Genomic DNA, 22,786 nt, shown 5'->3' with positions numbered 1-22,786 from the left:
AGGGAACAGCAAAATTCCCAAAATTTTCAGTGGGAGTAGGATGTAGCCCTACTGATTATTCCCGCCCCGCCCCAGGTCCAAAATTTTTTTTATTGATTTCTGCTACTGGAAGGAGCTTAATGGTTTTCTCTCTCCCCCGGGCCTTCCTCCAATATACAGTAAAAAAATTCAGTAGCTCAGAAATAAACACAAATACTATAGAGATCGTAACTCCCCCTGCTGGGGTAAAGACTGCACTGACAGCACTATATTACTGAACAATACAGTGCATCAGAGATGGCAGTATCAACAAACTAGCAGAAATCCTCTATCCTCAGTTTTTAGAGGCAAAACAAATGGTATTAAGCCATTCAATGGTAAGAAACAAGCAAGTGTATATTTACAGCTTAGTGCTTTTTAAAAAAAAACAACAGCAAATGGTTTCTAATTGTTATGTTACAGTAGGCATAGTGCTTTGGGTTGTTTAAGCACGCTTGCACAAGTCTTTATTGCCAATGTATGATGTGATGTTCCATCTAACTTATTACACTTCTGATTACAGAAACTCAGGTTGCATCACAAAAAGGCAGATTCTGTTGTCACCAATAAGTTAATGCCAGATATAAGGCCCAAATTGGTGCGCATATTTTCTTTAAAGCCTGGGATTCTTCTGGCTGTACTCGTATCATATGTACAGGAATATGGAGAACACCTAAAATGAACTGTTGAGGCACCTCAGATTCCAATTCTAAAAAAAGCCAAGAATCAGAGTTCCCTGGATATTAAAAGCCAATGCAAACAGCATCCATTCTGACTGAGGGAATGCCTGGAACACCCCCCAAAACTGCTCAATTTCTTTTCATACAAAACTATTCCTAATAAGTAACCAGTTATGTTCCATTTTTGCAGAATTATTGCAATTACAGAAGCTTTACTATCATTACATCCCAGTTATTATTGATAAACACTGCTGCCCAGGTTTCTGCCATATATGCTTTCTGGATACTCAATCATTTAGACACCAATTTCTATCTAGTCTGCAGTACTTGTTACATCGTGTAACAATGAAATGGGAGTGTTGAATTAGGGAATTTAAACATACTTGAAATTACACTCAAGTTGGAAACTGAACTTCTACTTTTCTGTTAACTTCTCTTGATAATTTGACAGTTTCGGTCGTGTTTCCCTTATTTGGTCTTTGGTAGGTCATGAGAGACTTCAGTACTCTCACACGGATAATGAATGATGGTTATAAAAAAAATGAGTGAACCTGATATAGTCTAGAGAAAAATATTAAAGTGCCTATACTTTCATTAAAGGAGAGACTGGGTAGTGCTTGTTAAGTCTTCACAAAGGGGGGGAAAAAATCAAATTGAGGTTTTTCAGTTATGACTGGGAAATACCCAAGTTTTAAACCTGCAAGCTATGGTCTTTTTCAAATCCTACTGCAGACTAAGCAATTCATTTCCCTCTAATTTAACGTAATTTTTCCCAGCCACGAACAGTGCTTTCAAACATGTCACCTTGTGCTGCAAAAAAATAGAAATTTACTCTCTAAAAAAAAAAGAGATACATGTTACTATTTAAAAAGATTTAGGTTCACTGTTCTAAACAAGTCTGAATTTCAATTCAAACTCTTGGTAATTAACTGTAGTTTTTAAATATATCCCTGGCTCGCCTATTTAAAAAAAGGACAAAGAATCCAGAAAAGCGATCAACAATATTTTTCCTAAGAAGTTTTCCTTCTCTCATAATTGCTCTTTCAAATATCTTCCTCTTTAAAAACAGAGCTTGTTATGAAGACTGTTCACATTCCTATGATACAGAAAATTATAGTTAGTTGATCCTTTCTCCGTCTTGCAGTAATGTTTTAACTACTGTAAGGTATAGCAAACTGAGGATCAAACAATATTGCTCAAATGATGCAGAATACTTTTTGCTTCACACAGTACTTTGAATAGGCAGACTACAACAGAAGCAAGGGCAAATTCCAAGGATCACTCTCTAAACAGACCCAGTAAACTGATGATGACAAGTCCATTTTAAAATGGCCGTATGTTTCCACGGCAGTTCCACACCAGAGTAGGTCACAATCATAATCAGTTCTCAAACAACAACAGCATTTGTCACACACTGGCAGCCACTGATCCTCACATTCCCAGAGCTGCCTGTTTAGAGTGCTCCAGGTACAGTAGTTGTGATGCCATCGATACCTTGTAGTACGTGAGGACTTAAAAAAGGACTGGGAGCAAGCAGCTATGTATTGTTATTTGTGTTACCTTGTGGTTCCAAGTTCTTGTGAAATGCACCATTTTATAGCCATTCAAGCTGCAGCAGCACCCAAAACAGTGCCCCAATAATAAATGTAGTCCTCTCCCCCACCCGCCACGTGCATTTTCCCCCCATTTTTTTACTGGAATGATGTTCAGATTCTTAGCTGACGATGACGGGATGTTTTAACTTGTTAAAAAAATAGAAAAACACTTGTTTCATCCAAAAAACAACAAAAAAAAGTTTGATGGGTCTGGGAATTTTCTACAAACTGTTCTTCGCAATGATCTCCAAATTGTTACAAAGCATGGAACTTTATTTCTCTTTTCCTTGAGCAGGTGGAAGATTTCAAAGAGCTCCACTGCAAGTGTTCACTTAGAAAAAAATAAAAATCATTTAGATGTTCGTTATGAATCCCTCTTCTCAGAGAACTCCGCTCGGCAGCATTTGCTCGGCCTGCAGCAGACAATTGGACAAAAGTGCAGGAAGTATAAGTAGTTCTCTCAAAACCACTTTGTTCATCCCAAAACTAAAGCAAGGTGCTGCTGCTATAGACAATCTTTGCAAAGTGCAACCTGTCCCTTATTATAGTCCCTGCAGGGGCAGATTCGTTTGTGGTTTGGATGGGATCCCGCACAGCTGAACAGCAAAAGATCGCCCTGAAAAATGCAGTGTTTCTTGCTTTCATCAAAAGATGGGACCACGATATCATTTGCAGATTCAACAGTTTGGCATTCCACGTTATACCTATAAAGCAAGACACACTTGTCTAAATCACATTCCCATCATTCATTTATAGCAATTCAGGTAAATAATTTTCACTCCTAAGACGATAGCCTTACTATAAAAAGCTCAAAAAAACCTGAACTAGAGCAGTAATTAAATCATACCATGATATTACATTACACAGTTTTCAAGTAAACACTCAGCCAAACAGAAATAGGCTAATATAGATCATATAGTAACTGCTGGGTTATAGAAACAGCCAATGGGCATAAACAGAATATTAGTCATTTTACTTTCCAAGTTTCCAATAATAGCAACCCTTATTTTGCCTATTGGCGCTGGAAATTGATCAATATTTATGATGCTAAGCAGCAACATAAAATACTTTCATCCCATTACGAGTCTGGCTCTGTTCCTACAGAAAGTTAAGCTGGAAATGTTAAGTATTAAAAAACAATAAAGAACTTTCAGACTATGTTAAACTGACAAGCCTCAGAGTCCTGTAGAAATGGGACTGGTTTTGTGATGTGCCTCCCTACCTTTGTATTGCACTGAATTGTGCAGGGATAGGAGAAGCTGAGACTGGTTTGTTTCATGAAGTCTTTAGAACTTTTTGTAAACAGTACATGTAGCAGAATGTATGAGTGTTAAATTGGGAAACAGTCAAGAATGAGGGGAAATGACAATGCTACAGAGAATCAAACAACATTTTTGATCTTGTGGCATGAATTGGAAGACATTCAGTCTAACATTCCTCCTAGAGAGTTTCTTTGACTTTGGCTGCCACTCTAGTTCTCCATTTCTCATTCTCCATCTTATTCTCAGTATGGAATCCATCTGTCTCATTTGCTGCAGCCTTCTTTGGACACGGTACATCATTACTGTACCTCCTTCTACTCAGACTATATTACCTACGAAATGCTCTCAAATCTTTGCTATTTGTCAGATAAAATACTATAACCCAAGATGGGAAAATTTTGTCTGCCGAGTATCTGAATTCTTAATGAAGATTGGACCAAAAAGGTGCAATATTTGCAGTGGACAATTATTCTGAACGAGCAATTGCAGACATCAAATGCTAGTCAGCATGCACAGTTATTTCCTGTAACATAATCCTCTCTGCGCTCTGATTCTGGTTTAATCCAGAACTGTAAAAAAGCTATTCTTCTAATTCATCATTTGACTTCTCCAGTGAGGACACATTTTGCTTACATTAAAGATGTATTAGCTTTATATTGCATCTTCCATGCAGACAAAGATCTGTAAGGGAGCAATTTTTCCCTCATTTAAGCACAGTATAGCTGGATAAATACAGTAACAGGGACATTCTGCAGAATTAATCGTATAGAAGAACTGCAATTAAGATTCTCTCCATAAAGTCTCAGTCAGACCAGTGATCGAGAAATAAAAACCTTTGTGTCTCATTACCAATATCCTGAGCCAACCACTGTCATCTTAATTAGTCCATAAAAATATCAGAAGCATTAACATAAGTGCTTTTTTCATTTGATTTTTGGCAATACATAATTCAGATGTTGGCCTCTTTCCAATCAATGTGACCAAAAGTTCCTAGTATAGGGTCATTTATCTACAGAGGGCTTTTCCCATTATATTTTATCATGTGTAATGGGGGTGGGGGTGAGTTTGAACTGTCTTACGTCATGTCATACTGATTGGTACCTAATGTATGAAACAGGAAAAGGCTTGGATCATATTCATTTAGCAGCATTCAGGTGTGTGTGCATAAAATACAGAAAAAGGACAAGTCACCTATTTTCTGGCTGCAAAGCTGAAGTAGGGTGGTTACCACTGAAAAGTCAGTTGGTCACTCAAATACCACTGTGTAGTAACGGTTGGTATTTTCCTATGCTGAGGCCAAGAAATAACTGAGATAGGTTAAATACCATTGTGAATAAATATTAAGTATTTAAACAATGAGCACATTACGTGTTTATTTTTAGTCATTCAGGAAAGACAGCTAATTTTCAGAATTCAACAAAAAATGATTCTCTTCACTGTTTGGTCTAGGCACTTCCATATTTTAAGCAACCATAAAGATGGAAGCAAGACAGCCTGTCAACAGGATAAAAAAAAGTTTTACATCTGTGTGGCTCTTTTCAGTTTCCAACAGAAGTTGTATAGCTTCAACATTTCTTGAATATATAAAAGGCATGTCTGTGGTAAAATCAGCAGGAAATAGCAAACCTAGACAGCAGACTTCCTATTAGTCATCCGTTGCACTGCAATTTCTGACTACATTTGATTGACATTGTAAAGTGATCATTTTACACACATACATACAGACACCTGAAAGTAATGCTGATTTCCCTAATGCATAAGTGATAAGCATTCTTAATTGACCCTAACTTATCTAATGCGAAAGGGTTTTGGAGCCTACATATTTAGGACACTACTGAGAAAGAGTTTGCAGAAATGCTAATTGTTAATTGCCAATGAATATGGATGTTTCAGGATTAACCAAAGTTAGAGCAATATGAAAAAATATGAAGATAAATACAGCTTTATAAACATTTTTATTTAAAATTGCATGAACAATTGCCTCAAATCAGCTCTTGTATTGTGGAATTTTAATTTGTTTTATATTGCAGAAGTGTTAATTTCATCATTCCACATGTTTCACTCTCCCCCAGATAAAATTAGGATTAACATTTAGTGTCTCGCACACAAACTCACTAAAAACAGGAAATTCAATGTTGAAGGGTACAAAGTACTCCTCCTCAACTATACCTACTAAGTGTCCGAGGTGTGGCAAACCTATCCTGGATGGCTACAATCTGGCAACTGTGGCAACTTCAGCCCAGGGGCTTAACTGTAGTGCATGGATTGGCAACCTTTGGCATGCGGCCCGCCAGGGTAAGCCCCTCGTGGGCCAGGCCTGTTTGTTTACCTGCAGCGTCCGCAAGTTTGGGCGATCGCAGCTCCCACAGGTCGCGGTTTGCCGCTCCAGGACAATGGGGGCTGCGGGAAGCGGCGCGGGCCGAGGGATATGTTGGCCGCTGCTTCCCGCAGCCCCCATTGACCTGGAGCGGCAAACCATGGCCAGTGGGAGCTGCGATCAGCCGAACCTGCGGACATGGCAGGTAAACAAACCGGCCCAGCCCGCTGGGGGGCTTACCCTGGCAGGCCGCGGGCCAAAGGTTGCCGATCCCTGCTGTAGTGCAAACATCCTCACATTTAAGGGCACTCTGCAAAGCAGGCAGGCCGGACAGAGAGACTGCTGCTCTCCCTCCTAAATGCTGAGCTTCCTGTTGTGAGTATACTGCGGAGTGTGGGGGCAGAGCTGAGCACAGCAGCTGCCTCTTTGCTGCCTCCTCTACTGTAAGCGGCACGGACCAGTGAATCACTGAAGGAGCGCCGACATATTTCTCACCCAATCTTCCACCGTCTGGGGGAGCAGTCACCAAAAAATTGGGGATGAAAGGGGAGCCAGGGAGGGGAAAGGGGAGGAATAGAGAGAGAAGGATTCAGCTGGGTAGAGACTCTATGGCAGAGGTGGCCAAACTTACTGATCCTCTGAGCCGCATACAATAATCTTCAGAAGTTCGAGAGTCAGGAGCACCACCCTGCCACAAGGCAGAAGCCCCGAGATCTCCCCGCCCCAGTCTGGTAGGTGGAGAATGGGGGTGAGGAGCCACACTTTAACAGTAAAAGAGCCACCCTGACCTATGGCACAGGAGAAGGAGGCAGGAAGACAATCATTTGTAGGTGAAAATGTGGAAACAATTGGAGGGAGGGAGGGAGGCAGGCCCCAGCAAAAAGTCATTAACAAATCAGTCAGTTATTATTGTTTATTGGTTCATTTTCTTTGTTAAAATGATGGATTTTATGAGCTTGTATTGCTCAGTAAGTAACTGAGCGGTATAAGACAGTACATTTCTGGGGTGCAAGACTGGGATTAGGTAGATGTGGGTGTTGCCCCATATATAATTCAAGAGTGGCTGGACATAGCACTCTTGTATATGTGGGTGATTTGCATGCTAGAGGCTGGGATGAGTGGGCAGAGTGGCAGCTCACACAGCAAAATGGGCATAGTGCACACCAGACTGGAGAATTAAGGGGGCACAGCTGTCCTATGATCTGGGGTAATCTAGCTAACTACCCTACAGGGACTAAAAGTTATCAAAAAACCTCTTTAAAATTATTTACAATAAAATTATTTACTAAGAAAAAGCTTTCAAATATTTACAGATTGAAGATCAAGTGAGTAGAGAAGAAGCTCCAGACACTGAAAGTTCTGATGCAGGCCATGCAGTGGTAAGAGGCTGTCGATTCACCCTGCTCCTTTTATCCTCAGTACAGAGCACGTGGAGAGCAGGGACAGGTGTGTGGACCAACGGAATCTGCTTGTGAGAATACTTTGGCTCCAGGCAAATGGAGCGCCTGTGTACCCAGAGTGGAATTGAAACAGGGACCAGCACTCAAAGAAGAAATACTAAGATTTCTTCACATGGTTAGAACAGTTTTAAGGCTTAAACTTTTCATTTTAACATACTGTATTTAAATTAGAATTTATATGGCTGTTAATTAACATTTATATTATAAGAGACTATTTGAAGGCAACATATGCACAAAGTCACAAATTTAAGATTTATCTTTTCAATTTTAACTCTGCTTTTCCGGAGTTGAGAACTTGACCACTCAACATTACAGCTGGATTAGCACTATTTCCTCCTCTGCCTTTAGATAAGGCACCCAACTATATTTCCATACTCCTCAATACTTACTTCAGCAGATCCTTGTCTTTGTTAAGGTGTTGGAAGAAGGATGGCTCACAGATGAGCTGGTTTTCCTGACAAACTTGTTTACATGATTTTCCAGGTTCAGTAATTTTTACCTGCAGTGCACTTAATGGTGGCCACATCACTTGCCCATGACAGAAATCCTGCAGTGACAAAGCGTACAGTATTACACAGTCTTTGAAAAAACTTTTCTATGGTTACGAAAATAGCAGTGGTAATTAAAAGCCTACAAAACTCTTTTTTTGGCAGCAAGACCATCTTACCTGTATTCGGCTGATAGATTGAGAGTTTTAATAAGAAGAATTATCACAATGGATCTCCTAACAAAAATTTGACACTAGCCAGTACCAGATGCTTCAGAAGAAAGTGCAAAAAGTGCGGTTCTTCCTCCAAGGAGAAATTTCTTCCTATCTCTAAGTTAGTGGTTGCCTTATGAAGCAGGATGGCTTATGTGTCTCATTTGTAAACATGAGATTTAATATGATCATAGAATCTATTTACTCTTTATCTATACATATCTAATCCATTATAGATTCCCTCTTTGCTTCAGTGATATCTTGTGGCAACAATTTAGTGCTAAACAAGTATTACTGTTAGAATGACACAGATACCACCAGAAAGTCCTGGTAGAGAATGATTCCAAAAGCTGATTACGTATCCCTTATGGAAAAAAGTTCCCAAGTGCATATGTCTGCCCCAGCTTGCTCCTTTCCAAATGCTTAGCCGTAGAGTCAGTGACGCTTATATAAAAGACTGAGTTTGATATGTTATGTGCTTTCTCTCTAGACCTGAGAACAAGCATTCATAGAGTTTGTTTCTATCTCCCAATGGAACTACTGGTGACATGACCACCCAGACTGGTACTGACTATGAAAAATGTGAACTCTCCTGTGTGGTTACTGCAGAGAAAGGAACATCGAGATTTTGTTCTAAGTGCACCTTTTGGCTATTTATTTTATTTCCATTTACAAGAAAAAGTGCTCACACACAACTGGCAAAATACAGAAAGCTTATTTAAAATGACAGGAGTCAAATGTAAATTTTAGTCAGTTCACGTCTTCAGAGAAACCGCAGCTCTAAATACAAACACCGCCCCATGTTATTGGCTAGTTCTTCAATCTTCCCACTAACTCCCTTTAAAGTCTGGGTCAAACAAATAAGCCCTCCAAGTCGGGAGGCATTTGATCTCCTGGGACCCTTATAGACTCACAGACTTCAAAGTCAGAAGGGACCAGCATGATCATCTAGTCTGACCTCCTGCACACTGCAGGCCACACACCCACTCCTGTAATAGACTCCTAACTTCTGGCTTAGTTACTGAAGTCCTCAAATAATGATTTAAAAGACTTCAAGTTAGAGTCTCTCACCATTTACACAAGTTGAAACCTGCAAGTGAACCGTGCCCCATGCTGCAGAGGAAGGTGAAACCCCTCCAGGGTCTCTGCCAATCTGACCCAAGGGAAATTCTGTGATCGACCCAGAAACCCAGATCTCTATCCTGCTCTGTCACTTCCATCTCATGAGACTTCACTTTGTAGCAGACATTTTTGTTGTTAGTCCCTAAATGTATGACTTGCATTTTGCGCTATTAAATTTCATCCCATTTCTATTACTCCGGTTTACAAAGTTGTCCAGATAATCTTGTATGATATTCCAGTCCTCCTCCAAATTGGCAATACCTCCCAACTTTGTGTCATCCGCAAATTTTATTATTGCACACCCATTTTTTTTTTTTGGTGTGCCAAGGTCGGTAATAAAAAATGTTAAATAAGATTGGTCCCAGGACCGATCCCTGAGGAATTCCGCTATTAACTTCCCTCCAGCCTGACAGTTCACCTTTCAATATGACCAGTTGTAGTTTCCCCTTTAACCAGTTCCTTATCCACCTTTCAATTTTCATATTAATCCCCCTCTTCTCCAATGTAATTAATAATTGCCTAAGTGGAACTGTATCAAGTACCTTACTGAAATCCAGGTAGATTAGATGTACTGCATTTGTTTTGTCTAAAAAAATCAGCTATCTTCTCAAATAAGGAGATCTGGTTGGTCTGGCATGACCTACCTTTTGTAAAACCATGTTGTATTTTATCCCAGTTACCATTCACCCTATGTCCTTAACAAGTACTTTCTCTTTAACATTTTGTTCCAAGACCTTGCTTACAATTTTTTTCCTTTCTTAAAAATAGGAGCTATATTAGCAATTCTCCAGTCATATGGTATGACCCCTGAGTTTACAGATGCATTAAAAATCCTTGCTATTGGGCTTGCAATTTCATGTGCCAGTTCCTTTAATATTATTGAATATGAATATAGTGAATGCCCGCCATCAGCCCCCAGCCAGAGACCTTGGCGCACGTTTACCTTCCCATATTTGCACACCCTATCCATGGCCTCACAAAGTCATGGGACCCCCTCGTCAACCTCCTGCTAGCAATGGCCAAAGTGGCCCTCTACAACACGAGGGAGAGGGGGTTCTCTGCGACTGTGGGTCCTATTTCTGATCCTCCCTCTGTTCATGCACCCGGGCAGAGTTCCTCTGGGCGGCGTCCACTGGCTCCCTTGACATCTTCGAGGAGCAGTGGGCGTTGGCTGGGATTCTCTGCTCGGTGTCCCCTTCAGGTTCCCTTTTTTTTGACCCTTTGACCTTCACACCTATCCCGGTTATATTTTCTGTTGTCCCCCGTAATTATTTGACTTCCCGGGCTCAGTGGATCCTCCCCATAGGCTGGGGGAGGGTCCTTTAGCTGTTGGCAGGCTTGCGCCTGCTAATCTCCACAGAACCCAATAGGGTCAGCCCCCTTTTCTATTATCTTGAGGTGGGATCCAACATCATGGAGGGAGAGAGGTGCTCTCTCCGGTGGACTGGTACCAGTCCATTTAGAACTTAGGTAAAAACTAATAACTTTAAATTTATCTGGGAAGGCCACAGGTAAGTAGGGCAGATCCCAGAGCACGGGTGCCACAGGTTTCATATAGGATTCACCAGTTTATAACTGGGCAGCTACCTTCTGCAGAAGTTCTGAACTGATTTAATATGTAGCCTTATATAGAGCACACTGCAATAGTCTTGGTGTTAAAGTAGCAAAAGCATGTTTGAGAGTAGCAAGATCTGCATTTGAAAGGTGAGATACCTGAGAACATGCTCAGGACAAAGAGGGGTAAATGAAATACCTGGACCAATACATGAAAATAAAAATCTGAAGCAGATACATTCAACATCACACATCAGTGAAATATTAGTTTAAAATAACTTTTTAAAAACAAAAATTTAAACTATGTCTTTAAATGATTTTTTAAAATCTACTTTCAATGCTTATGCCACGTGAAAACCCTGGGTAACTGAAGACCCATTCATTTGATCCTCCACCACGTTGCTGAAACAGCCAGTCAAGGTGTCATTTAGTTCCACAAAAAGTATCAGTAACAGCATTCAGTCACCATAAGCCTGATCCTCAACAGAAAATTGGTGATGAAAGGCTCTGTATCTTGTTGCCAATCCCAGGAACCAAACCAATCCCCTTGTCTATGGGGAAAATATCAAAACCTCATAAGGTTTTAAAATGATGAACTATTGCCATAAGGCATAGAATTGCCCCATTCATACTGCTCCAGTTCTTCTTAAACGGGAAACAGTCTGCTTTTAATATCTTTCATGATTCACTTACTCTGTATTGTGTTTTCTGATTCCCCCCTTTTCATTGTTAACTTTGATACCCATAGGAACTTCGGTCTATTAGAATCTTAAAGGATATATTCTATTGTTCTGTAAATACAACAATACATTAGCATTGTGTTATTTTCTGATAAAGGGGCAATAATACCTCTCTGAATGTTGTAACTATGAAAGATAAGACATCTCATTAGACAGGTACTGTTGGAACTGGGAGCTTAATCTTGAAAGTGAATGAGTACCTGGATACTCCCACTGAAGTCAAAGAGAGCAGAAGCTACTAGTGCTTCTTAGGATCAGATCCTGGATGAACAGTTGTAATGAAAAGGAGTGTAGTTATATTGGTCTATATAAAGCATTCCTAACCTGTTACTGCTTAGCTTTTCTCATCCTAACCCCAGCATCTCAAAACAGAGAGACCGGTCTTTGAAACATGCTTAAGATCCTAAATGTTTTAATGCACTTTATCAACAGAATGTAGCATAGGTTTAGCAGCTTACAGTTCAACCCTGATAATCTAAAACGTTTTATTGATATGAGAATCATTGAGATAACCAAGATTTCATATAAACATGGTACTTCATATAGTTGCTTTGGGGATTTCATAACTTTTTTCCCATTAACTAAAGCAACATGGTATACACAAGTGGTTAGTCTAAATGCTTTATACAGAAAATGTGACTGTCACCATGAGCAAAAATGATTTTGACACAAACTGAAAAGAAAGCTTCACAGGTATAATGGACCCTATTAGCTGAGATTACTATGGTGACTTCTTATATGCAAAGCCCCAATATACAGTAATTATTTCTCTGCAACAATAGCTACTCATTTAGTATTAAAATTAATAAGTTATTATTAATGGCTGCCATTGACTCTCTCATTCAGTGGTTTAGTTCATTTTATAACCATGAGAGCGAGCAATTTTACATTTTAAAAAAAGGCTTTTGAGTAATTTACAAGCTCATTTTGGTATCCCATAATTTAATTTTAAATTATGACTGGTTAACATTCATTTTTTTTTAATGCAGTCACCATGCTTTTAGAAAGATTTTGCTCTACCATTTGTCCTTGGGTCCCATCTTACTCAGTTCATTTTACAAATATACAATTAAACAATAATTGGGGGGGTGGGGAGGGGGAGAGGGAGGGGAAGGGGAAATCCAGGTCAGAAAATAATTAAAGATCAAGAGTGGTATAAGAAATTATAGTTATAGATACACATTGAATCAACCAAAGAGGAAGATTTATAGAACTAGACCTAACACTTTCAAATATCCACACCAAAAACTAATTAAAGCGAAGAAAAGAGCTTTCTAGCTACAGGAAGATCTTCCCTGTAGGTCATGCCACTTCCCCCCTTTTACATTTAACAAGTTATCTGCCACTTGGATCTCATCACTTTCCCTCTTTGGATCCCTCCAATTTCTCACCCACCAAATCAATATTTTAAAACCCATAACCTCACCCAATGAGACTCCACACGGCCCTGCCTACCATCCCAATCCCTCCCTGTTCTTGTTTCTTACGGTTTCCCACCTTGCTCTTTTTTGGTATGTCTACATAGCAAAGAAAAACCTGTGGCCGGCCTGTGCCAGCTGGCTTGGGCAGTGGGGCTGTTTCATTGCTGTGTAGGCTTCCAGGCTCGGACCGCAGACTGTGCTTTGGGGCCCTCCCACCCCGCAGGCTCCTAGAGTGTGGGCTCCACTCCAAGCCCAGAAATCTATGCAGCAATGAAACTGCCCCAGAGCCCGAGACCAGCTCAGCTGGCACGGCCTGATGAGGGTTTTTCTTTGCTGTGTAGACACACCCTTTGAGCCTTAAAGCTTCTCTGTTTCCATCTTCTACTCGTCTTCATGCTTTCTTCCTTAACATATCATATGGCTGGAACACCCTTGCTGTGCCACAGTGTGGCATCCACCTTCATTTAAATTCCCCATAAATCCCTCTTCTTCTGCAAGGCCCATGAATACTAACCAACATCAGCAGCTACCAAAATTATTTAGCCAATATTATGTATATTAAGAGAATCCATACTTATGCTAAAGTGAACCACTTTTCCCAGAAATCCCTAAACTACAATAAATTAAAAACGGTGTGTAAGCTTTTGTTACTGGTGCACAGAGATAAAGTAATATTTTGCTGAGGTTTGTGAAAATAATAAGAAACTGATGTAATTGTTCCTAAAAACTCAGTACAAATGTCCAGTGATCTCGGATAGTGATGCAGATTGCATGGGAGTGGAAATATTAGCGTAAAAATGACACAAGCTGATTTTGGACAGTTTGCACTCATAGTAACAGCCTGAAATACACATACTCCTCAGCATTCAGTTGTATTTCTGGAGCAGTCCATGAAGTGGTAAAGTATTTAACTCTTACCTTTCTGTATTGTGGTAACTGAGCTTTGACTAACCACTGGACTAAAGTTTATAAGGGGGAGCATCAGCTGCACTTCCTCTGTCTCTTTCCTCTTCTGACTATTTTACGAATGACTGATCAGGAACAGTCAGCATGGATTCACCAAGGGAAGGTCATGCCTGACTAATCTAATCGCCTTTTATGATGAGATTACTGGTTCTGTGGATGAAGGGAAAGCAGTGGATGTATTGTTTCTTGACTTTAGCAAAGCTTTTGACACGGTCTCCCACAGCATTCTTGTCAGCAAGTTAAGGAAGTATGGGCTGGATGAATGAACTATAAGGTGGGTAGAAAGCTGGCTAGATTGTCGGGCTCAACGGGTAGTGATCAATGGCTCCATGTCTAGTTGGCAGCCGGTGTCAAGTGGAGTGCCCCAGGGGTCGGTCCTGGGGCCGGTTTTGTTCAATATCTTCATAAATGATCTGGAGGATGGTGTGGATTGCACTCTCAGCAAATTTGCGGATGATACTAAACTGGGAGGAGTGGTAGATACGCTGGAGGGGAGGGATAGGATACAGAAGGACCTAGACAAATTGGAGGATTGGGCCAAAAGAAATCTGATGAGGTTCAATAAGGATAAGTGCAGGGTCCTGCACTTAGGACGGAAGAACCCAATGCACCGCTACAGACTAGGGACCGAATGGCTAGGCAGCAGTTCTGCGGAAAAGGACCTAGGGGTGACAGTGGACGAGAAGCTGGATATGAGTCAGCAGTGTGCCCTTGTTGCCAAGAAGGCCAATGGCATTTTGGGATGTATAAGTAGGGGCATAGCGAGCAGATCGAGGGACGTGATCGTTCCCCTCTATTCGACACTGGTGAGGCCTCATCTGGAGTACTGTGTCCAGTTTTGGGCCCCACACTACAAGAAGGATGTGGATAAATTGGAAAGAGTCCAGCGAAGGGCAACAAAAATGATTAGGGGTCTAGAGCACATGACTTATGAAGAGAGGCTGAGGGAGCTGGGATTGTTTAGTCTGCAGAAGAGAAGAATGAGGGGGGATTTGATAGCTGCTTTCAACTACCTGAAAGGGGGTTCCAAAGAGGATGGCTCTAGACTGTTCTCAATGGTAGCAGATGACAGAACGAGGAGTAATGGTCTCAAGTTGCAATGGGGGAGGTTTAGATTGGATATTAGGAAAAACTTTTTCACTAAGAGGGTGGTGAAACACTGGAATGCGTTACCTAGGGAGGTGGTAGAATCTCCTTCCTTACAGGTTTTTAAGGTCAGGCTTGACAAAGCCCTGGCTGGGATGATTTAACTGGGACTTGGTCCTGCTTTGAGCAGGGGGTTGGACTAGATGACCTTCTGGGGTCCCTTCCAACCCTGATATTCTATGATTCTATGATTCTATGACTGAAAATATTTGTGGCAAAGTCTCAAATAGTTTTGGTTTGACTGAAACTGTGTTTTTTGCTGAATAAACTATTTGTCCAAAAAATGTTGCCTGACACCCAGTACTGACACCTAGCACCCTTTGCTAACTGCTAGACCACACTGATGTGGTTTCTTTTTGTCATACATCAAACCATCATAGCAGTAGAATGGCTGCCAAAGACCTATGAGCTAAGCCACAAGTCCTGAGACCTGATCTGCAGAGTTGGACCTTTGCACCCAAACTTTTAAAAAAAAGTAATTCCAAGAACAAACAGTTTTAATACTAAGGCATTCTTTAAAATAGGTTTATTTCATCAACATTGAAAGGTCATACCTGCTTTTCAATGAATGCATTCATCCTTTGTAGCATCCCCTCACATGTAAATTCATAGGGCAAATAAGGTTCAATCTGTTGAAACAGTACAGTGTGTTTAGATTAGAATTTTTAAGGAATCATTTTACTGCAAGTGTCCCTGTGGTGTGCTTTTGTAGTAAACGTAGTCATTAACAAATCACTGTTTTATGCAGCCCCCAGATTAAACTGATTTTTGCTCCCTCAAAGGCAATTCTAAAATTAATCAGTGATTGTCTTTGAGGAGATGTTAAATGAGGGAAATTAAGAGTTTACTGAGCAGTGGCAGAGATAAATGTAGCACAAGACTCTACTGTCTCATAGCTGCCTGTTTGTAATTCTGTTTAATTTCCAAATTCAAATAGTCCAAAGGAAAATATGATTCTATAATTAGATGCTCTTTGAAAATGTTTTCAGACTGCCTTTTGATTTTTTAAATCCTTACATTAAAAGCTCATAATGTAAATGCAGAAATATCCTCATAGCTTTCCTGTCATAGCTAAATAATGGGTTCAATTGAACTAAGAATAGGGCAACTGATTTACTAAATGCACAGAAAACTTACAAAGACTCAATAACAAATCTAATAACTTGGACTCTGTGACTCACATGCTAAAGCTACACTCCTTTATGCTTACACGCATGCTTAGTTTTATTCATGTGAGTAAAGTTAAGCACATGTGTAAGCATGTGCAGGATCTAGTGCTAAACTCTGATGCTCAGATACCACATATACATCACCTAGTGATGGGTGTGGCATAAGACCCCAAAAGGACAGAACCTTCCAGTCTGTGGCACTCAATTCTCTTAATGAAATTAACATTTTGAGGCACTCTGCACAGCAGTAGCTCAGACAACAAGTACTGATTACAAACAGAATAAATATTAACCTTTTGATTCAAAATTGCTTTCACTGCTTTCTCGACCTCAGAAGGATCATTGATGTTCACAGTCCAGACATGAGGCTTCCCAATGTAAACCTCAGCATAGGGATGCTGAGATGTCAACTGAAAGAGAAAATCAATATACTGGTAAAAATCAAGGGTCAAAATATCTTTCCTGGCCCCCTTCACTTGGTTTGGGTCTCAGGATATAATACACATAGATAATGCAATAACACAGCTGGAATATAAAAACAACTTAATTTCTCTTTTACCTCTGTTTTAGGTTTTCTATATTTTCCCCATTAAATCTTGTGGGTGAACTTGGTGCATATGAAATGCACTGGATTGATAAGTATGGGGACCAATGACCTCTAATTTATCCACACAACAGGTAACAGCAGTGGAAGCTTCCCTGTCTCGCTTTATGTACCAACCTCTCCCATTTTCTCTCTATACTCTGCTCCCTGGGTGATTCCATCTACTACTTTGAAATCAGCTAACACATCCAGACGAACTACTCCCAAATCTCCTTTTCTATCCAGAGCCTTCCATCCTCTATCCATTCCTGCATATCTCCCCATCTCAGGCATCTCTTGAAAATCTTTCCATCCCTTCAAGATGAAATGTCAATACCTTTCCATCCAAACCCTCTCTTCTCCCTTTTTCTCTCACACGAACTTGAGAAATTTGCGATGATTACTGTGCACATTTGATTCGGATTTTCTACTCTCAGACTCCTAGCAAGGTTACCAATTAGTGCTTATTACAATATCAACGATACTATTGCCATGCAGATATGTATCCTCTGGAAACTGGACTATCAAACTCATTTTACAACACTCACATATAACCATTGTCCTTGGAAAAGGTAAAATATCTTCGCTTGGACCAACCCCCAATTGGTGGTCCAGTTATCATCTTCATTCCTTTGCAATTTGTGTACCTGATGCTATGTTATCTGTGTCATTGTTTTACCTTTCCTGCTTGGTTTTTGATAACCTGTTTACAGCCTCATTTGATTTAACTCCACGTATTCAGGCAGGCAGAAATACAAAATTGAACAGGGAAACAGAGTCACACATACTATTCAGAAATAAATAAAGACATTTTTCCCAGTTCATCACATCTACTAGCCTTTGGCAGTCTGAAACCATGACCTAGAAGTGAAAGGCTCTATATATGATTAATTGTTCCCCATGGCATCCAATCCTCCATGTTCAAAAGTTCTTAAACCAGGTATGATTACAGATTATCAGTTCATACTCAAACCTACTTATCTTAGCCTCAGATATGTAAGTAAAATTAGGGACTATCTAAAAAGATGCAATTAGGGTTATTTCTTTTATTTCTTATTGGCTTGTGCACTCCTCTGGGCTAATCCCAGATGCTTTTGTTTGCTTGTAACTTTTAAGCTGAACCCCCAAAAAAGCTATTTTGGGTGCTTAATTTTTGGAATTGCTCTTTTAAAATCTAGCAAAAGCCTAAATTCCAGATGTATTTTCTTTCTTTTTGTTTTTAATAAAATTTATCTTTTTAAAGAAAAGAATTGGACTTTTGGTGTCCTAAGAGGTTTGTGTATATGCTGTTTGATTAGCTGATGGCAACAGCTAATTTCCTTTTTTTCTTTCTCAGCTCTTCCCCGGTGGGGTGGGGGTGGGGGGAGGTGAAAGGGCTTGAGGGTACCCCAGAGGGAGGAATTCCCAAGTGTTCCTTCCTGGCTCCAAGGGTTCTTTTTTTTGGCATTTGGGTGGTGGCAGCATTTACCAAGCCAAGGGCAGAGAAAAGCTGCAACCTTGGGAGTTTAATACAAGCCTGGAGGGGCAAGTATTAATTTTAAAAATCCTTGTGGGTCCTCACCTTCTGCACTCAGAGTGACAGCGTGGGGATTCAGCCTTGACACCCACAGATTACATTTTCTGTCTATATCAGCTGTATCCTAGTGAACCATGCTCCCCCCATCATCATCTTTTCAATTTCTCCTGAAAACCCAATCCTTCCATGAAATCTGCATATGCCAGCTGACCTCAGTATCATACCATTACCACTACTGTTTAAAAGTGATATATATTTAAAAACTCAGGTTATCAACATTTCCTGAATTTCCAGGGCATTCACGTGTGAATTTTAGATTGTTTAAGCTACTGGGGGCAGGGAATATGCCTTTATTGATAAGTTGAGTGGCAATGGACATAATGTTAGCACTTAAGAAATAATATTACTTGCATTACTTTTCAAAATGTGATTTTTTTTCCCCCCAAGCAGGTAAATATAATGATTAAACTTCACACAGCTTCAGAAGTTATACTGGAGATCATGGGTTCGTTGTACACCTCAGCCTGGCAGGTAGTACATTAAGCCAGGCCTGGTTTTGAAGCCTTGATATCAACAGCAAATCTCCTCAGGCTAGTAGTGTTCAAGCACAGTTGCAATCAGCAACGTTTCACTGTGTGCCAGCTCTTGTGTGGATGTGTTCTGTAGAAATGTTAAGAATACTGTCCTGATGCTGAAATAATGTGATTGGCCAGAGCTGAAAGTGGTAGTCATTCTTGGGGCCCTTCTGCTGCATAGAAATAGAGGTGGTCAGAAACCTAACATTTTTCCCCTGTAAGAGATTTTGAACAAAAAAGGTTCCATTTGAAATTTTTTGGATAGAAAAGTTTGTTTTCCCATGGGAAATTCTGAATTAACATGTTAATTTAATTTAAACATAAAAAAGTTGTTTTGTGTCACTTTCTGGGTTTCAGAAAACAAAAAAGAAACGGCACTAAGTTGAAATGAAAATTTTTGTTTTGTGTTGGTGTTTGTTTTCAAAATGTCTTTTCAGTTTTTTGAAACAAAAAAGCAGCAAAAAATTTTAAGCCAAAACAAAATGTCCATTCAACGCCATATTTTCCTCTCAAATTTTCCTATGAAAAACAACAACAAAAAATTCAGTTCAGAGAAACCTATTTTTTGGTAGGAAAAATTCTTCACAATTTTTTTTGACCAACTCTACCTAAACTAAGAGAAAAAACACAGTAACCATATGCTATTTCTGCCAAGTAAATATTAAGGATTATCATCTTTAAAATGCTTTATGAACATTAATGAATTCTCAGCACTCCTGCGAGCTTTTATTTTCACTGTACAGGTGAAAAAACTGAGATACACTGTTACCACCACCTTCCCTAAATCCAAAGAGTCACAGAAGGGATTAGAATTCATATGTACCTGGCTCCCATTCTCCTTTTTTGATCATTCGATCAGGCATTACTGTCTCAAGAATAAATAATGGAGTAAAAAGTAGAATCAGCATTCATACTGATTGGCTACACTTGTGTTCTACACTAAGGCTTACAAAAATTAAAATCACTAGTAATCTGAACATTATATAGAGTCCAATGCAATTATTTTTGTTAATGCTGTAGCAGGCTGGCAGTGTTTGGCTAACAGGGCATGGCATTTCAAGTAGTGTTGATTCTGCCAATAAAGGGTTAAGTGGGTTATGATGATTTACTGGGAAGGTGACTGGTTATTGCTCTTGGACATAAGAGACCTAGAAACGGCTTTCTGGAGAGAGAAGATCCAAAAGGACCGAGCAGTCCTGAGCGAGAAAAACCCTATAAGAAGCCAAACCTGGGAAGAAAGTTTTTTTAAGCTCTTCTATTTTTCAATTGCCATTTCCTATTTTATTTTATTCTATTTTATTATTGTTTTCTTTGTTAATAAAGTCAAACTTAGGAAAGGGGTGAATTTGGACTACTATATCCATTGTATTTGTAGAGCAGATTGAGAACAGTGCACAAAACTTTTTGGCACTGGCAACCTATGTTATTTAATTAAAATGAGAAATGGTAGAAATGCATCGCTCATCAACCAATTGGCATGAGTTTAATGTGCAGTTCATCTAGTTGAACCACCATTTGCAAGCAGACCAATGTTATCATGCAAGCTGTTCCTTATCTTCATATTCCCTTTTACATATACAAGATCATTCTCCATTTGATTAACATACACAGTACTTATTCAAAAACAAATTCAAAGTTGCAAGCAATAGTGTGTGTTAACTAATGTCAGGACAAGAAAAAAATGACTAGATAAATGCTAAATGTTTTCAGTATGTTATAGGCCTAACTTTACCCATACATAGATATGCTGCAATTATAATGCAAAACACAATGAATAACAACATTCAGTAAATCCTTGCATGGGAGGCCAGTTTGTTTGATCTTCTCCTTTTCCCTTCAGAGTACAAAATATTCTGGATGCTTTGGAGACTTGTAGTTTGCTTTTCCTGTTCACTCTTCAAAAATTGGTTTGGCTCTCCAAGTGTCTTCACATTCAAATACACACAGTTCATTGCTAGTGTTACTATTATGGCTAAACAGAATCTTAACAAAAACGTCTCTGCAAAAATAGTAAGTACAACATTCATATTTATTTGAACAAGGATGCACTTATTGCTCAGTGATGCTCATTTCCTTAATGGAAGTCACGGGGATCTCAACTGAGGTTTCCCCTGGATAGAAAGTCAGATCTTGAAGTGAAACTTGTATATATGGTCTGTCAAAAATAATTAGAAGAATGTAGATATACATGGACACAGAGTTATGGCTTAGAAGTACTTCATGGGTTTCATTATTTTATTATCATAGTGCCTAGTTATAACATAATTGTCTTACACAGGACTAATTATACCAATTCTGGCCACTGCTGTGTTAAGGCAAAAGGACAAACTGCTCTGTCTGCAGTAAATTATGCACCTTAGTTTGACATTCTGTTTTTTACTGTAATATTACAAAGCAAACAGTTATTTCAATAAAATGTTTGTTGTTGTACAATCCTCAAACAGAGAACCATTACAGTACAAACAGTATCATCAACTCAGACGTATCACAGCCCCAATACTTTGCAATGTCTGAAACATCAGTGTTAGTAAAGCTTACCTCTCGGAGTGTAGGCTTGCCTTTAAAAAAGTCTGTATTTTTGCTGCTTTTTGGTGGGTTAAATTTTAGATTTAGAAAAGCACATCCATTAGCAATAGCCTCTAGGGGAGCAGGCCCTTCATATGGAAATCCAAGTCCAACAAACAACTGCAAAATAGAAAAGATACATCACCTAGCACCCATTAATTTTGTTTCCCTTTAGAAGGCAATAAAAACTCAGAGTTAAGCTAAAATGAACAATGATAAAGACTTTAAGTTTACAAGCCTACAAAATATGTCCACATAACAGTTTTGAAAGGAAATGCGTAATATTCCTGACAGAACTTTTAAATGAAGTTTCATGCTAAATGTTGCTAAGGATTTGGCTGTTCTCTCTCCCTCTCTGCAAAACAAAGAGAGTAATGAAATGTCCTGGAAAACACGTCTAACAATAATCTTCCTGTAAGGGGCTGGAAAGGAAACTATGCCAATCCACTCTAACTTAAACAGAAGGTTTTTCATGAAACTGATGGAACAACAGTCCCTTTCAGTTATGTTTTGGGGAAAAAGACATTTGCTGGTTTGATTACAGTTCAAACAAAACTGCTAGAGCTCTCTGGTAGACCAGTAGGTACAGGTTTTACAACAGTTACATCACTGACTAGCTATGCCACTTTATTTTTTTCCTCTGACTAGCTTAGTAGTTTTTGCCAATATAAAAATACTCAGGCCAAATTGCACAAGCCTTCTGATAAAAACACAGTAGATGGCAGCAAACTTCAGTTAAAGACCCACTACTCAGCAACAGCACTGCAGTGACAAGCCAACAATTCAATTCCACCATTCTAAACTGAAGGGGAAAAGATATCAGTGCTTACTCTTACTGCCAGCATATAGTACGTGTTATAATAAAGACAATTATTGGGCAACAGGAAATCCAACTGAAAAATATTTAATGTTTTGTCACAAAGAATTCACACCCTTGTGCAACAGCTATTTAGAAGCACCCTCTTTCCTGGCCCTGACACCTGAGAAAATTGAATTAAATAATGTGTCTTTTTATTTTCTTTCATTTAAAATTAGCATACAATGGGTTGGTTAAAAAGTTCTGAGTTACAGCTGGCACAAATCTCTAAACCACACCGTTGAATAGTTCCATGCATACGCTAGTTTCAACTCCTGCCTACTAGATCTAAAGCCTCATGCATTCATGACATGACATTCAATTATGCATTCAAGACATGACAAGGAAGGACAGGCAGGGCAGAAAAGGTGGGGGAGTTGCATTGTATGTAAGAGAGCAGTATGACTGCTCAGAGCTCCAGTATGAAACTGCAGAGAAACCTGAGTGTCTCTGGATTAAGTTTAGAAGTGTGAGCAACAAGGGTGATGTCGTGATGGAAGTCTGCTACAGACCACCGGATCAGGGGGATGAGGTGGACGAG

General features: G+C 39.5%; 1 protein-coding gene across 7 annotated transcripts in view; it reads right to left on the bottom strand.

Moving 5' to 3' along the window:
- Positions 1–405: 405 nt before the first annotated feature.
- Positions 406–22,786, bottom strand: part of MGAT5 (alpha-1,6-mannosylglycoprotein 6-beta-N-acetylglucosaminyltransferase) — a 222,901-nt gene continuing 200,520 nt past the window's right edge. For 6 of the 7 annotated variants that reach the window (XM_037912307.2, XM_037912309.2, XM_037912308.2 and 3 more), the window contains 5 exons: positions 21,363–21,509; positions 16,444–16,560; positions 15,536–15,610; positions 7,722–7,879; positions 406–2,997 (listed from right to left, as the gene is read on the bottom strand). In XM_037912307.2, the coding sequence (XP_037768235.1) occupies positions 2,799–2,997; positions 7,722–7,879; positions 15,536–15,610; positions 16,444–16,560; positions 21,363–21,509 (696 nt within the window). In that variant the 3' untranslated portion in view covers positions 406–2,798. Of the gene's footprint in view, positions 2,998–4,169; positions 4,237–7,721; positions 7,880–15,535; positions 15,611–16,443; positions 16,561–21,362; positions 21,510–22,786 lie in introns of those variants that run through there. The other variant, XM_043525076.1, reaches the window with a different exon arrangement.

Source organism: Chelonia mydas, chromosome 11 (assembly GCF_015237465.2).
Source record: "Chelonia mydas isolate rCheMyd1 chromosome 11, rCheMyd1.pri.v2, whole genome shotgun sequence".
Classification (NCBI taxonomy): domain Eukaryota; kingdom Metazoa; phylum Chordata; order Testudines; family Cheloniidae; genus Chelonia; species Chelonia mydas.
Note: the sequence above shows the minus strand (reverse complement) of the source record. Positions and strands in the feature narration are given on the sequence as shown.